The sequence below is a fragment of the Simochromis diagramma genome, unplaced genomic scaffold (genome assembly GCF_900408965.1).
Source record: "Simochromis diagramma unplaced genomic scaffold, fSimDia1.1 OVJJ01000304.1, whole genome shotgun sequence".
Taxonomy (NCBI): Eukaryota; Metazoa; Chordata; class Actinopteri; order Cichliformes; family Cichlidae; genus Simochromis; species Simochromis diagramma.
The window spans coordinates 13,037,678-13,051,410 of record NW_024387030.1 but is presented as its reverse complement, the minus strand read 5'-3'; the positions used below and the strand labels follow the sequence as shown (position 1 = coordinate 13,051,410).

General features: G+C 40.6%; 2 protein-coding genes across 2 annotated transcripts; one reads left to right on the top strand and one right to left on the bottom strand.

The window, feature by feature from the left end:
- Positions 1–6,419, bottom strand: LOC120739736 (serine protease HTRA2, mitochondrial-like). The gene is made up of 8 exons (XM_040041611.1): positions 5,712–6,419; positions 3,442–3,646; positions 3,126–3,320; positions 2,979–3,011; positions 1,546–1,654; positions 1,338–1,407; positions 1,158–1,253; positions 1–600 (listed from the first exon to the last, which is right to left on the bottom strand). Exons 1-8 carry the CDS (start codon positions 6,170–6,172, stop codon positions 435–437), a joined length of 1,335 nt encoding a protein of 444 aa, XP_039897545.1. The 5' UTR covers positions 6,173–6,419; the 3' UTR covers positions 1–434.
- Positions 6,420–7,547: 1,128 nt separating this feature from the next.
- On the top strand, positions 7,548–13,558 carry mis18bp1 (MIS18 binding protein 1). Its single transcript, XM_040041608.1, has 16 exons — positions 7,548–8,516; positions 8,635–8,772; positions 8,900–9,186; positions 9,406–9,479; positions 9,646–9,767; positions 9,900–9,990; positions 10,156–10,271; positions 10,412–10,578; positions 10,659–10,728; positions 10,812–11,757; positions 11,835–12,013; positions 12,376–12,509; positions 12,598–12,740; positions 12,824–12,911; positions 13,004–13,058; positions 13,202–13,558. Exons 1-16 carry the CDS (start codon positions 7,688–7,690, stop codon positions 13,303–13,305), a joined length of 3,543 nt encoding a protein of 1,180 aa, XP_039897542.1. The 5' UTR covers positions 7,548–7,687; the 3' UTR covers positions 13,306–13,558.
- Positions 13,559–13,733: the final 175 nt, after the last annotated feature.

The following is a 13,733-nucleotide window of genomic DNA, read 5'->3' as shown; positions in this document are numbered from 1 at the left end:
TCAGGCTCCGTGAGCTTTTATTTTACAAATAATGCATTTTGGACACAAATCATTACAAGAGACACAAGTTTGGCTACTCTGAGCAATAAGTAAGAAAGAAGAGGTAGAATTCACTAAGAACCCCTCCGTGAATAAACAGTGAGCATGGCTTTTATCATTTAATGAAAAATGGCACCATGAAGACTGCACCAGTGTAGTTTTAAACAGGTAACACTTACTATGGCTAAAATGCCTACACATTCACTGTAAGCTGACACCTCTCCAAATGTTAGTGAAATACTGGCGAATATAAGAAAACTTTTACATAAAATCTAATTTATTAAACAGCAAACATTTTCTTTTGAACACAGTCACTGTAAGGTTTCAGTTTTCTGGTGTACACAAGCTAACAACTCATTCTGTCCAGCGGCTGACATGAAATAATGCAGTTTGCATTAATCTATATAATCGGGAGTTATGTGAAGGCGGAGTATCTCTTGTCCTCGCTGCACCTGCATAGTGATTTTGTCGCTGCTGCGGACGGCCTCGTAGATCTCCTCTGAGGTGTTCACCTTGGCCCCGTTTATCTCCAGCACAATGTCTCCGGCTTGCATGCCAGCTCTGAAACAAGACATACGACAATTATATACCACCACCAACAACAACAAACAAACGTATAACGTATATCTACAGCTTTAAAAACAAAAAGACCCTCTACAGTTATGAATCCTGCTATTAACACACACATAACTTTGCCTTTTCTTCACACAGATGAATCCTGATGTCTCAGTGCAATCCTTCGCACGTTTTGGTTTCTATCACTTCTGCAGTTGTCCGTCACATTGTGTCCCCAAAAACGTGTTTTGTGAGATTTTTTTTGTCTACATTTACTGTGTTTCATTCAACTTCGACTTTGTGTTTTTCATCTATTTCCTGGTGCTTTCTTAAGTTGCTATGCATTTGAACCCTCAGGGCCACTGTAAATTCCCCTTAATACAGCAATAATGACAAAAGTAAAAATTTATTCTGTGTGCACCAAGTCACTATAAGTCTGTACAAACATCTCACATATGCCTGCATCTTAATTACAACCACAAACACATGTATTAGATTAAAGCAACCTCAATATAAGTTGCTGAACTTGAGGAGCTGAAAGAAGAAGCATCCTTTATGCTTACCTGTAAGCTGGAGAGCCCTTGATTACCCTGTGAATCAGGATACCGTGAGTCACATCCGGAAAAGATGAGTCTCTCAACCTCAGCTCAGCAATGATCCTAAAGGAACACACAGAAAACACCTTGTTTTAGATCAAACGCTGCGCACTGCCGCTCTAACGGGGCATCGCTCGCTACATTTACCTCTGCGTCAGCGTCAGCATTATAACACCAATGTACCGCTGCTTCGTCTCATCCTTATGAAACCAAGTGCCTGGGAGAGGTGAGAAAAGATGTGTGAACTTCATGAAAGACTGCAGGTTTTCTAACATATTTTTTTATAACACCATGAGGTAGAAAGCCACATAAAAAGATGCGATGCATTGCTTTTGATTCTTCATCGTTTTCTTACTTTTTCTTTTGGCTGCTTTCTCCAGAAAAAGCCTCACACGATCAGACGGAATTGCAAAGGAGATGCCAGCGGTAACCTTAATGGTGTTTATACCAATGACTTCACCATCCTAATAAAAGGAGAGATAAGGCACTCTGATTTGCGGAACTATGAGATCAGATCCAACAACATTTAGTCAACAAACACCCGGCGCATCATCAACTGAGATGACGTGGCCATTTAAATTGTTCGGGCTAATCGCACATCAACCCCACACTCTTAACAGACTGTTGACACAAGCAAAGAAATCGTCCTTCAGTGGAAAGAAAGAGCAAGTGAAGCCATTTTAATGATGCACAAATACGAATAAATGTGTCTGAAAATATGATTACTCCTTCATCAATTACAGTAAGGAACAAATGCAACACATTTGAACAAATGAGGCAAAAAGACTGCATTGTTCCTATGTGAACAGTATGACAAGTAAATGGAGTTTCAGGTTTATGATCATATCATACAAAATGCCAGGAAGGCTGAAGACCAGCAGAATTTTTCAAGGGTCAAGGGAGAGAATTTTAAAGGGATTACTGGCCAACAAATATGCATCTTTAAGGTTTTTAAAGGCTGCTTGTGTTATTATATTAGACAGTACATGTTAGTTTTATGTTTGTTGCGTTTAACTCATTTTTACCTGATGCAACAAAAGAATTGGGAAACATCTGAAAAAATAAATTAGAACTTTTCTTATTTTTCTTAACTTTTCTCAGTGAAGGTCACGCACACAGTATAAATTAGCCGATCAACATTACAAATAATTAAAATCCTTTACAGCACGTGTCTGCTCTACAGCAGATTATTCCTTGTTATTATGTTTTAGTACTTTCCATTTTCATTACATTAACGCCATGTATTTGTTCCATTTATGAGAATATAGAACCACAATGACTAAATTTGTTTTTGTATAGACTTGTTTTGATTACCAACAAATGAGAGCCACTGTAAAGTGAAGTACAGCATGTATAAAGCTCTGCTGAAGCAGCTCTGGAAGGAAAAATGGTCTGGAATTCCTTGTAAATGTCGACTAGGTTGGATCTAGGTCTGAGGCATTTGGCCAAAGGATTTACTTCTTTCACCAGGACACTGAGTGTTTAATGGGTGTGCTCAGTAAACACTCAAAGTATTATCATGGTTTTAGTTTCTGTGGTGTTAGCCCAATCAGCATGTGTTTGTATATACCTGTGGCTGAAATCAAGGCACATTTTATGACTACTTACTGGAGAGCACTTTAATTCCAGCACTGCATGCTGTGTGACTTAAAATAAACACTTCAATAGACTAGAATACATCAATCGGAAACAGGCTGCAAGGCAACGGTTTTGCCACTGTATTGCATCACAAAGAGAGAGAGAGTGAGTGTGTGAGAGTGAGACACACAAACAGGACTTGTGACTCACCAGATTAATGAGGGGACCTCCAGAATTTCCAAACTGAAAAACAATTAGTCAAATGTGGCATTTAGAAACACGACAGGAGACGCCTGAGTCACTGAAAATACACTATCAACATATTCCAGTTTAAATATATTCTATTCAAGTACTCACATCAATGGTTGCATCGGTCTGTATGTACTCCATGTTGGAGTTGGACAGGCCCAGCTCCTTACTGCCTCTCTGCACTGAGCTGACAATCCCCGATGTGATTGTATTTTGTAACGAAAATGGGCTTCCCATGGCAACCACAAACTCTCCCTGTCGGATGTCAGACGACTGGCTGAGTGTGAGAGTGGGTAACGGGTTCTGCATGTCAGGGGAGAGAAAGAGCATCTGAAATAAAGCTCTGTGTTTCTCTGTCTGTGGTGAAAGCACACATGCTAGTTTAGCTCCTTTCACTGAGACTGGCCTGTATTTTCTTGCTCACCCTCGCAGAGATTTTGATGGTGGCGATGTCCGCCACAGGGTCGACATCCTGCACGATGGCATTGTACGTCTCTCCATTGGTGAGCTTCACACGGACGCCTCGCTTGTTGGCTACAACGTGGGCATTGGTGATGATGAGACCATCGCTGCTGATGATAAAACCGGAGCCGTTTGACACTGGGACCTCTCGTCCTGAGAACGGGTGTCTGTAAAGAAGTAAATGCAGCTTATCTTACTGACCCTGGTTTCTCAGGGTTAGTTTATATGGCAGGAGATACCGTATTGTGCAAAAGTCTTGAGCCATCCCTCATTTCTTTACGTGTGTCTAGGAAAAAGGAATATAAGTTCCTTGTTTTTACTGAAACATGTGCAAACATAGAGTAACGGTATATGAGGCAAAAACGGTGTTTGTACAGTTCTAATTAGTTTTAAAGTCAATATTTGGTGTGATCACCTTCATTCATCAACACACTCCAAGTTCTCTTGTAATCATTTTTGTAGTTTTCAGGAATAGTCTTTGTTTTTCTATCCAGATATGCTTGATTTTGTTTGACATCATTGTGATACTGAAAAAAATAAAAAAAAATAAAAAATAGAGCTGTCACCAATCAAAAGATGGATTGGCAGATGTGATGTAGCATGTAGCATCAAGATCTGACGCTACTTTTCTGTTTGCGATTGCATAAATTTTGACATCCCCAACATCACAGGCTGAAATGCAGTGCACTGTGTTTTAAAGATGCATCTCTCAGGTCTTGTGTCAGGTTTTTGCTGGATTTTGTCTTCTTTTGAATTTCATTTAGACAGACTGTTAGACAGGCCTGTCACTTCTTCTTTTAAAAAAAAAAAGAAAAGAAAAAAGGAAACGTCCTCCACTTGTCCAGGTTCCTCAATTTTTTTAAGGACGCACTGCTGAGATGTGTCATGTTTTCAGCTAATAGTCAAAGGAGCTTGCAAAGAAAAGCGTCTGGACTTCTTTAAGTTACTTGAAGACGTTTCACCTCTCATCCGAGAAGCTTCTTCAGTTCTAAGGTCAAATGGTGGAGAGTCCCAGATATAAACCTAGTGGGAGTATCCCCCCACAGAGGGACAAAAGGACCCCCTGATGATCCTCTAATCGCCTGAGCCAAGGTGTGAAACTGGGTGTGGACAAAAATGAGTTCATTGTGAAACCTGGCCCATGATAAGGTGGGGCCAGGTTTCACAATGAACTCACCCGAAACTCTGGCTGATTGGGACCCACACCCAGTTTCACACCTTGGCTCAGGCGATTAGAGGATCATCAGGGGGTCCTTTTGTCCCTCTGTGGGGGGTTACTCCCACTAGGTTTATATCTGGGACTCTCCACCATTTGACCTTAGAACTGAAGAAGCTTCTCTGATGGGAGGTGAAACGTCTTCAAGCAACTTAAAGAAGTCCAGACGCTTTTTCTTTGCAAGCTCCTTTGACTACGATGACCTGGATGACTGAGAACCTTCACAGACATATTTTTCAGCTAATACCTTTTTGGAGTCATCTTGATTCAAAAATACTACTTCATGCTTTTCAAACTGTTATTTTTGGCATTTTGCATAGATTCAGTTAAAGAAAAAAAAAAAAACTATGTGTTTTTTTGACAAGCTGCATTAACAAAGTGCCTAAAAACACAATTCAAAAACTGGTTCTCAGGCAAGTTGTCCATTATTCCTCCAGTGAGTTAAGTGCCTTTTTAATGTTACTTCAGCTTCATCAGTCAGCATTACGTAGCTTAACCAACAATAAAAAGAAAAAAAAACTCTTCAGGTAAAAGGACTGGACTGAAAATAGGTAAAAGCAGATCTCCTTTATGAGAACTGTTGCTCAAGTTAAACACACACAGTAAAAGGTTATTGTGACACAAAAAGTAAAGGTGGGGATTGACTGTCAGGACTTTACCTGATTCCACTTACTGATAAAAACAAGACTATCCACTGCTAAAGTATATCAGCAGCTGATGATGTTTTTTGAAAATAAAATCACAAATGCTTTGGGTCCTTTTCTGTTACATCTGTAATAAACAAAACAAAACAAAACAAAAACAAACAGACAAACAAGACCCTTTTCTCGTGTTTTCTGGTACATGTCCGGGCAAGCAAGATCAGCTTCTGGGACTGAGTGTTTAACTCCAGTGTGTGCTCTCACAGCTGTCTGAAATCTTGATTTAGGAACATAACCGAATAAGTCACACGCAGACACAGAAAAAAAACTCACTGACATTTATTACCGTCAATGGCACCTCTCTAGTTAACTCACCTGCCCACGATTTCAATGTACACCACAGCTGGAGCAGATTTTTCCACCACATCTGCAATGAAGTTGTACTTAAATCGGGGGCTGTCTGGTTTGAAGGGAGAAGCGCACTGAGCCGATGGGAGGATGTGCTGGAGAAATCCCCGGGATATTGCCAATTCTTTGTCCCCCTTTTGGTCTTTTTCAGTGTCCAGAAGCACCGCACCACAGAGCCCCAAACCCACCGACACAGAGGTGAGCAAAGAGGAGCTTCTGTTGCTGTCCCGACCGTTTCTTCTTCTTCTCTCCCCAGCTTGAGCTCTCCTGTCCAGGCTTGTGTGTCCTCCTGCAGCCTCATGGTTACATATCACAGCAGAGACACGACTGGTTGTCCTCTCAGCTAACGAGTTAAGTCCTCGGGTCTGACACCAACTTTGAGTCCTTAATGCTGAAAGAAAGCCCCTATTGACAGCCGCTGCTGCCATGTTGCATCACTTTACTCGCTCAACGTCGGTTTGAAGGCAGCCAAAAAGCACTTTATATCCCAATGTTTGCAGCAGTCTGTTATTCACGCGCCTTCATTTAAAGTGTACCGTTATCTAGCCCAGTCAGAATAACGGAAATACAAAAAAAAATTCTCCACCTATTAATTTTTAGCACAACACACTCAACACGGTAATGTCACTAAGATTGCGCCTGCGCGGTAAGGCACCTTCTTCTTCGGTGCTGTTTTTTCCTCCCTGGACTTTTGTGGGTTATTTACTCATTACTGCCCTCTGCAGGGGAGAAAATGCAGGGGTAAAAAAAAAAATCACCAAACTGTCTGTGAGTTACAACAGAAACGGTCAGGTTTTGCATATTTTTGCATGTATATGCATGTTATCAAGATAGTAAAGTTTATTTATTAAGCGCGTTTTACAGAAAAACCGTCACAAAGCGCTGTACAATAAAAAGAGTACAATAAATAAGACCTGTGCATACTAATTGCGTTATAGTATTCTCCTTAAGTACAAGTACCAATGGAAAGTATGATAAGTTGCTAGGTCTATGAATTATGATATATAAATTAATTAAATGCATAAAAATTTCCAAAATATTATTGCTTTTACAGATAAATCCTTAAAGTTAAGGAAAAGCTGTCTGAATCTAATATTAGATATATCTTTTTATATTATTTGCTATGCAAATAAAGACTTTAAGTTAAGTGATTTTACTCTTGGGGAGCTCTTATCCACAAATGGAAAGTGGTTAGAGTAATACATGGCTACAATTAAAGAGAATAGAATGTGTGTGTAAAACTAGAAGAATTTAATAATTTAAACTACATGATAAAGAACAAATATAAGTTAAAATACACAAACATATCAATTACATTGCTATATATATATATATATATATATATATATATATCAACTCAACAGCAAATATAATTTTTTATTTTGGAAAATTACAAAGGGAAAGAAATTCACATTATGTATTTATGTTTTCTGTATGTATCACGTGAAAGAGTAATCTTCTTTTTTAAAAAATCTTCATAAAGAAATTAATTATCAGTTACTTTTCTGAAGTCATATTACACTGGTTATCATTTTTTTAGTCTTAAATTTAATTGACATTTTTATATTGAATTATATTGAATATTATATATGTATAGTTCTTCGTTTATCCATTTATTATTATTTACTTTTTTTTACATGCTCAACCTTTGGTGAGTAATAAAAGTATCATATTTATTTGTATTTTCGTGTTAAATAATAAAATATATATATTTTTTAAAAACCTTACAGACTGCAAGAATACGTTTTCAAACTTTTAAATAAAGTTTTATTCATAAAAACAAAACTCCAGAGATGAGCGGCAGTGACGTACTTGTTGTGAAAGTACGTCACACGGTTTGAGCCAAAGGCGGCGGTGATGAGAAATTTAAAATTTGCGGGCTAGCTCGTTAGCTGCTAGCTAACGCCTCGGATCTACAGTCAGGTAACTTCAGCTCGAGAATCATGGCTTCGTATTTTCATTTATTACAACAGACAAAACCGCAGTTTGAATCTCCGGCCAAAGTTTTTGCTAAGCTCAAATCCAAGGTGCAAAAGGAAGCGATGTGCGCAAAAGACGACAACGGTCCGCCGAACAACGCTCGAGAGGAGTACAGAGTTCATTTAAAGTCGCCCAGGAAGCAGCAGCAGAGGATCTGGGTGACCGAGGAGTTCGATGAGAATCAGAGGTTCGGCAACGAAGCCCAGCCTTTGATTCTCTCGCCCATTAAGAGTCCAAAGAAAACCTCTCCGTATTCGTATTCAGACTTTATCCGCAAACCTTTGGAGGAAACGCTTCCAGTGGTTGAAATGGGACTTGGATGCACAAGAAGCGAGAGACGTTTCCTGGAGTCGACAGCCGTATCTCACCCTCTCTTTCTGACTAATCATATCCACAAAGAACCTCCTCAGGTCAGAGACGCGGATCAGTTCATCCTCTCCAGCACGACTCCGTTGAAGGTTCAACCTGTCGAAAGTGACTGCAAGAGCATTGCTTCTGATGAAGAATGCGCTCCTCTCCACAAACCCCTGTCTACAGCCAGTGCCTTTTCCCCCATGGTGAAGAGGCTGAGGAAGAGAAAATGGGAGCAGCAGGAGTTTAACAAAGTCAACACCAACAGCACTGAGGTGGTGAGAAATGAACTCACATGTCAGCCTCGGCAGAGGAAAGCCCCTGCTGTCAGCGAGGAGAACATCCACAGCACCTGGATGAACATCAGAGGATGCTCCACTGACCAACCAGAGAGGATCCCCGAAGACATGTTCACACCAAGAAAATCCGTGGCAGAGAGACGTGAGACATTTTTTCCTGCCTTTCCCCACCTTACATCAGAATATAGAGGTGTATAGAAATCACCTGGTAGACGCCTACAATAGAATAATAATAAAATATTTCTTCTGTTTTGAAACAGGCTGTGGTGTTGTTTTGGAAAAAATTCCTATAATGTCTCCAGCTAAGATGTTTGCTTATATGAAGGAGAGAGAAAGCAAAAGGGAACTGCGGGGAGTTCGTGAAGCTATCAATACCACGAGGGACATCTTTAATGCAGGTGAGTGTGCCATGGTGTTAAAAAAGCAGCACATCCGGTTTAAGCAGTTTCTATAGATATAGTTTGAGTTTTCCCAGGTCACTGTGCACAACACACCTTTCCTTATGGCACAATATCTTTCCCATAGGTAACTCCCTTAAGTCCGGAGACAGCCCTCTCTCCACACCTCACAGTGTTGGTGAGAGGGAAGACAGTGTGTTTACAAACACCTCAGAAAGTGATGTTCCTGTAAGCCGGCACATATCAGAGTCAGCTGACTGCCACTCAGCTGACGCTCTGACCTCGGCTGTGTCGTCGAAGCCCGTTTTGCTCGAAGACCCGCTCGTGCTCAATTCTCCGAAGATCTTGATTCCGAAGAGACAAGAGGCTGTGTTCAAGTGCAACAAGTGGCCTAAGCAAGCAACATTCCCCAGCGTGAGTAAAACAAATGCCTCTTAATGAAATATAAGTGAACAAATGGCAGGCCTTGTGTCGGTTGAGCCTGAAAACTCTGAAAGCTGTTTGAAGAAAAACAGTTACTGATACATTTACATTTCAAGAGCAAATTGAAAAAGTAGGTCAGCGGCAGTTTGCATTTCCCTATACAAGTTTTCTCTGGTTCATCATTGTCCCCTTGTTTCCCTCCTTTGGTAGGAGAGTGTGATTTATCTCAAAAAGTGGTTCCTGAGGAAGAACAGCAAGGGCCTCTTTGTTGATGGAATCCACGGGTAAGTGTTGTTTGATGTAATTTTGAACTTTGTGAATGAGGAGAATGACATGATGTCAGGTTGCTTTTCTCATTTGATAGACATTTAGACATTAGACTTAGACATTTTTTTGGTTTCATCCAAAAGATTTTTATGAGGTTCATAACTGCTGGTCATTTCCTCCCAGGGAAGACAACATACCATGGAACAGTAACGTCATCATGCACAGGGTTTCTAATTCTATGATAAAGACCGTCTCCGGCAGGGTTTACATCCTGGTTGGGAAGATGAACTTGAAAGTTGAATCCGGTAAGCTGACTTGAACCTTTTTCCAATTGTGCGTGGGAAGAAATTAAAAATGGATAAAAGGATGAAGCAAAGCTGTATAGAGAGAGTCCTATGCATGGTATTACATGGATTTACTCTTTCTTTTTTCCCCAGAGTTTCCCAGGTGGTTTTTGAAAAAGTTTGAAAAGGGTTTTCCTCCTGACTGGAAGGCGCTTTACAACAAGATGCTGACAGAGTCGAGAGAGTAAGAACACTAATTTCACATCCCTGCTCTTGCGGTCAATATATTGTGTTTGTTTTTGCAGGGGGATTGTGACTAAATGAATTATTTTTTGTATAATTTGTCTAGATTGATTGATTGTTTTACACCTTTGGGCTTGGTTAAGACCTAAATTTTGTTTTCCTGTAGCAACCAAGGCAGAGGAAGACAGAAGAAAAGTGAAAGTAGTGGTATCAAATCGAAGAAAAAATCGGAGGCCTCCCTCATCAACAGTTCTTTGAAGCAGCAAACTTCCTTTATGACACGTAAGTACAAGATACAAACCTGGTGACGTGTTTTTTTTGTTTGTTTGTTTGTTTTTAGTGGATTTGGGGGCATGAATAAATTGTTGTTGTTTTTGTTTTTACAATAAAGTAATTTTACTTTCTCTGTTAATTCTCTCTAGCTGAATCCTGCCCTCCCATGGGTGCCCCCTCCTCTAGCATGAAAGTGTCTCGAAGCGGTCGAGTAATCAAACCACCTTTGGAGTACTGGAAAGGAGGGCGCGTCATTCTAGATGCGTTCATGAACGTTACCATCCATGAATGTTATAATACCTCCATCTGCAACTCTGTAAGCACCTAAAGTTGGGCTTGTGTGTGTTATAATTAAGGGTGAGTTACTTCAACTATATTCATTTTGATATTCCACAGGAGGTCAATACAACATTGTCTACAGGGATGTCGCAGGAGCCCGTCCGTGTGTTCTTGCCCTGCAGTGAAGGTAAAGACGCTCTTGGAGCTTTAGTCATAGCAGTGTGAGATTTTAAAGTACATGTTGCATAAAACTGTGTTCTCTGATCCTAGGTGAAAAGGAGGCATCAGTACTACAGAGGAAGGTCAAGGCTCCTCTTCACAGACGCAACAGAGTCAAGGCTAAACCAGACAGGAATCACTCTGATTTTCTCGAACCTGCTGCAGAGCTACTAATGAGCCCTGAGGAGGGGGCAGGAAGAATAAAAAGGTCTGGCCAAAAGTGTCCTGCTAAAGAAAGAGAACTACATGTGGACACTGTCCTAAAACACCACAGTGATAATGAAAAGTCTTCAGCACAGAGGTCACAAAAACAGTCACAGGGCAGCTGTAGTGCTTCAGCAAGATTATCTAAAAGTAAACAGGCTGTCATAAATTCCCCAGAAACTCCTTCAGTTAAAATATTACAGCAGCTGTCATCAGATGAGTTATCTATTAAGAGGAAGAAGCGAGGACACAGTAAAGACAGCAGGAGCACTCACAGGGAGTCAAAGTCGAGCCACAGCTCTGCCACAAACAACTCACCAGGATCTGAAGAGGAAAAAGATAACAGAGAGCATTCAGCACTGAAGTCCCAAAAATATGGGTCACATGCCACTCGCAGGCCTACAAAAAGAGTAAATACAAGAAAACAGATCACAAATCCCCTAGACTCTCCCCCAGTGAATGATGAAACATCCCAGAATCTGTCATCGGACGATGAGTTACCCATGAGGAGACGGAGGGAAAGGAAAGGAGCGCACAGTAAAAGCAGTAGAAATGCTCGTAGCAGGCCTCAGCCAAAACATGGGTCCTCATCCACCAAGTCAGAGGATTCAGATAACTTGATGAGGCACAAACCAAAACACAAGTCAAGCAAATGCACCAGAGCACCAGCACCCACAAAGACTTTGGCTGCGCCCACGCAATCCAGCAAGAAACACAGTACGAACAAGGGCAGCATACCGCCGGAGCACGATGAGGATAAGTGGACAGAGGCAGAGCTGATGAGACTACAAGAGTGAGTTTTGTATCCTCAGTAAAGCCTTGTCGCTCTCTTGTGGTTATAATCGTGTTTTTCTATGTTCTGTTTGCCAGGGCTGTGTCCTACTATCCTAAGCACATGGCAAATTACTGGGCAAAGGTAGCACGGATGGTGGGAACCCGTTCTGCAGAAGAGTGCCACAGCCAGCACACATCCCAGGGAGCATCGTACAGTCCTGCTAAGAAAGCCACGAAACCCAAAAAGAAAAAGGTTGAGCCGCCCCAAGCTCCAGGTAGGGAATAGACACTTCTGGGATGTCGACTGTGCAAGCTAGTTAATCTGTGTACCATTTTAAGGGAGGTGTTTCATTAATAACTTTGAGGGATATTTTTCCAGCATTGAAAAGTATTACTTCACTATTCACTACTTTGTGTCCCATTATACTCTTTAAGTAAAATGGGACAATTTTAGGCATACAGCCAACAGGTACCTTCATTATTGATCTACTGTTTTCTCTTTGAGTAATCAATTCTTTAAAATTTAAATACAGTCTAGAGCTTGTTTTGTTACACAGATTTGAACAAAGTATACACAAATTTAGCACCCTTACATAGCCTTAGCCGGTGATGCCTATCTGCCTATGTTTGGTTACAGATCATCCTGCGATATCAGCCCGAGTGGGAACCCTAAAGAGAAAACAGCAAGTGCGTCAGTTTTTGGAGACTATGCCCAGAGACAATGTTGATGACGTTTTCAGCTCTGAATACATGCAGAACAAGCGATTTGAGGTTTGTCTCCCTTTCACAGGATTTTTATGAGTAGTCGTTACACTAAACAACAACTGACCATTCCTCTTGACCGTGCCTCGACACGCAGCTCCCTTCCTTGTGTTCCGAGGACGAAGAAGACTTGGCAGTGTCGGACCTGGAACCCTTGACCCCTATGTCGGCACGTTTCCCTGAAGTAAAGACTCCTCAGTGTCTGCATATCACTCCAGGCATGATGGGTTCTCCAAACAGGTGGGCGAACGTCTGTTCTAACCTGAAATGAGATGAGTGCAGGAAAACAACGTTTTCACTTAATTTTTGCCTCGATTTTAAAGGGACAATGACGATAAGTACGTGTATCAACTGCAGAAGAGGATTAAAAAAAATCAGTTTAACGCCTGCAAGCTCCCACTTCCTTCAAAGGTACTTCTTTCCTAACAGATTGGGCGTAATTTGTGACATTTTTCATCATGGAAGTTTGTTTCACACAACACTGTATTTCTTTTGACTTTCAGAGATTCACACCCACACCATCAGCTAAAAGAACAATGAGAAGATGTGGCAACACGGGTAAGTGTCCTTAAGAATTAGGTAACAGTTGTACAAAAGGAATATATAGATAAAAGGAAAAGAGTTCATAACTCTACAGGTAGAGTTTTGGTTTTTTGTCTTTGACCACCTGTTTTATTTATTTTTCCCCTCTTTTGCACTAGAAAACGATACATTCGTGGTTTGGGAGATGTTCCCTGGAAACAATGAGGCGCTGTCTGAAAGTGAAGAAGAGGAGGAGGATTTCTACTTCTCAGATAACGACTGATCAAAGCCAGAAATGAAATGTCATGTTGTTCGTTTTATTTTTAAATCTGAAATTCTTCAAATGAGTCAAAATTAGCAGAGGAAAGGTGGGATCCCCCCACTTTGAGACATGAACAGCCAAACATCTGTTGCCAGTCTTTCTCACCACTTCAATGTACATAACTTCCAATGTTGTAACGTATAAATATTTTTGTGTTGAGACAATGTGGTCTACATTTAATAGTTGCAAATGTAAAATCAATTTTAATAGAGAATAAAAAAAAAAAAAAGAACTGCTGCTGTCTTGCAGTACATCCTTGTAAATATAGTTTTTGTGTATCTGCATTTTTTTTTTTTTTATATATACCAAAGGGTTACTTATAATAAACCTTTTTTTCCCCCATTGTTAATTATTGTTTTATGCTTTAGTTGCACAGAGGTTGTTGGTGT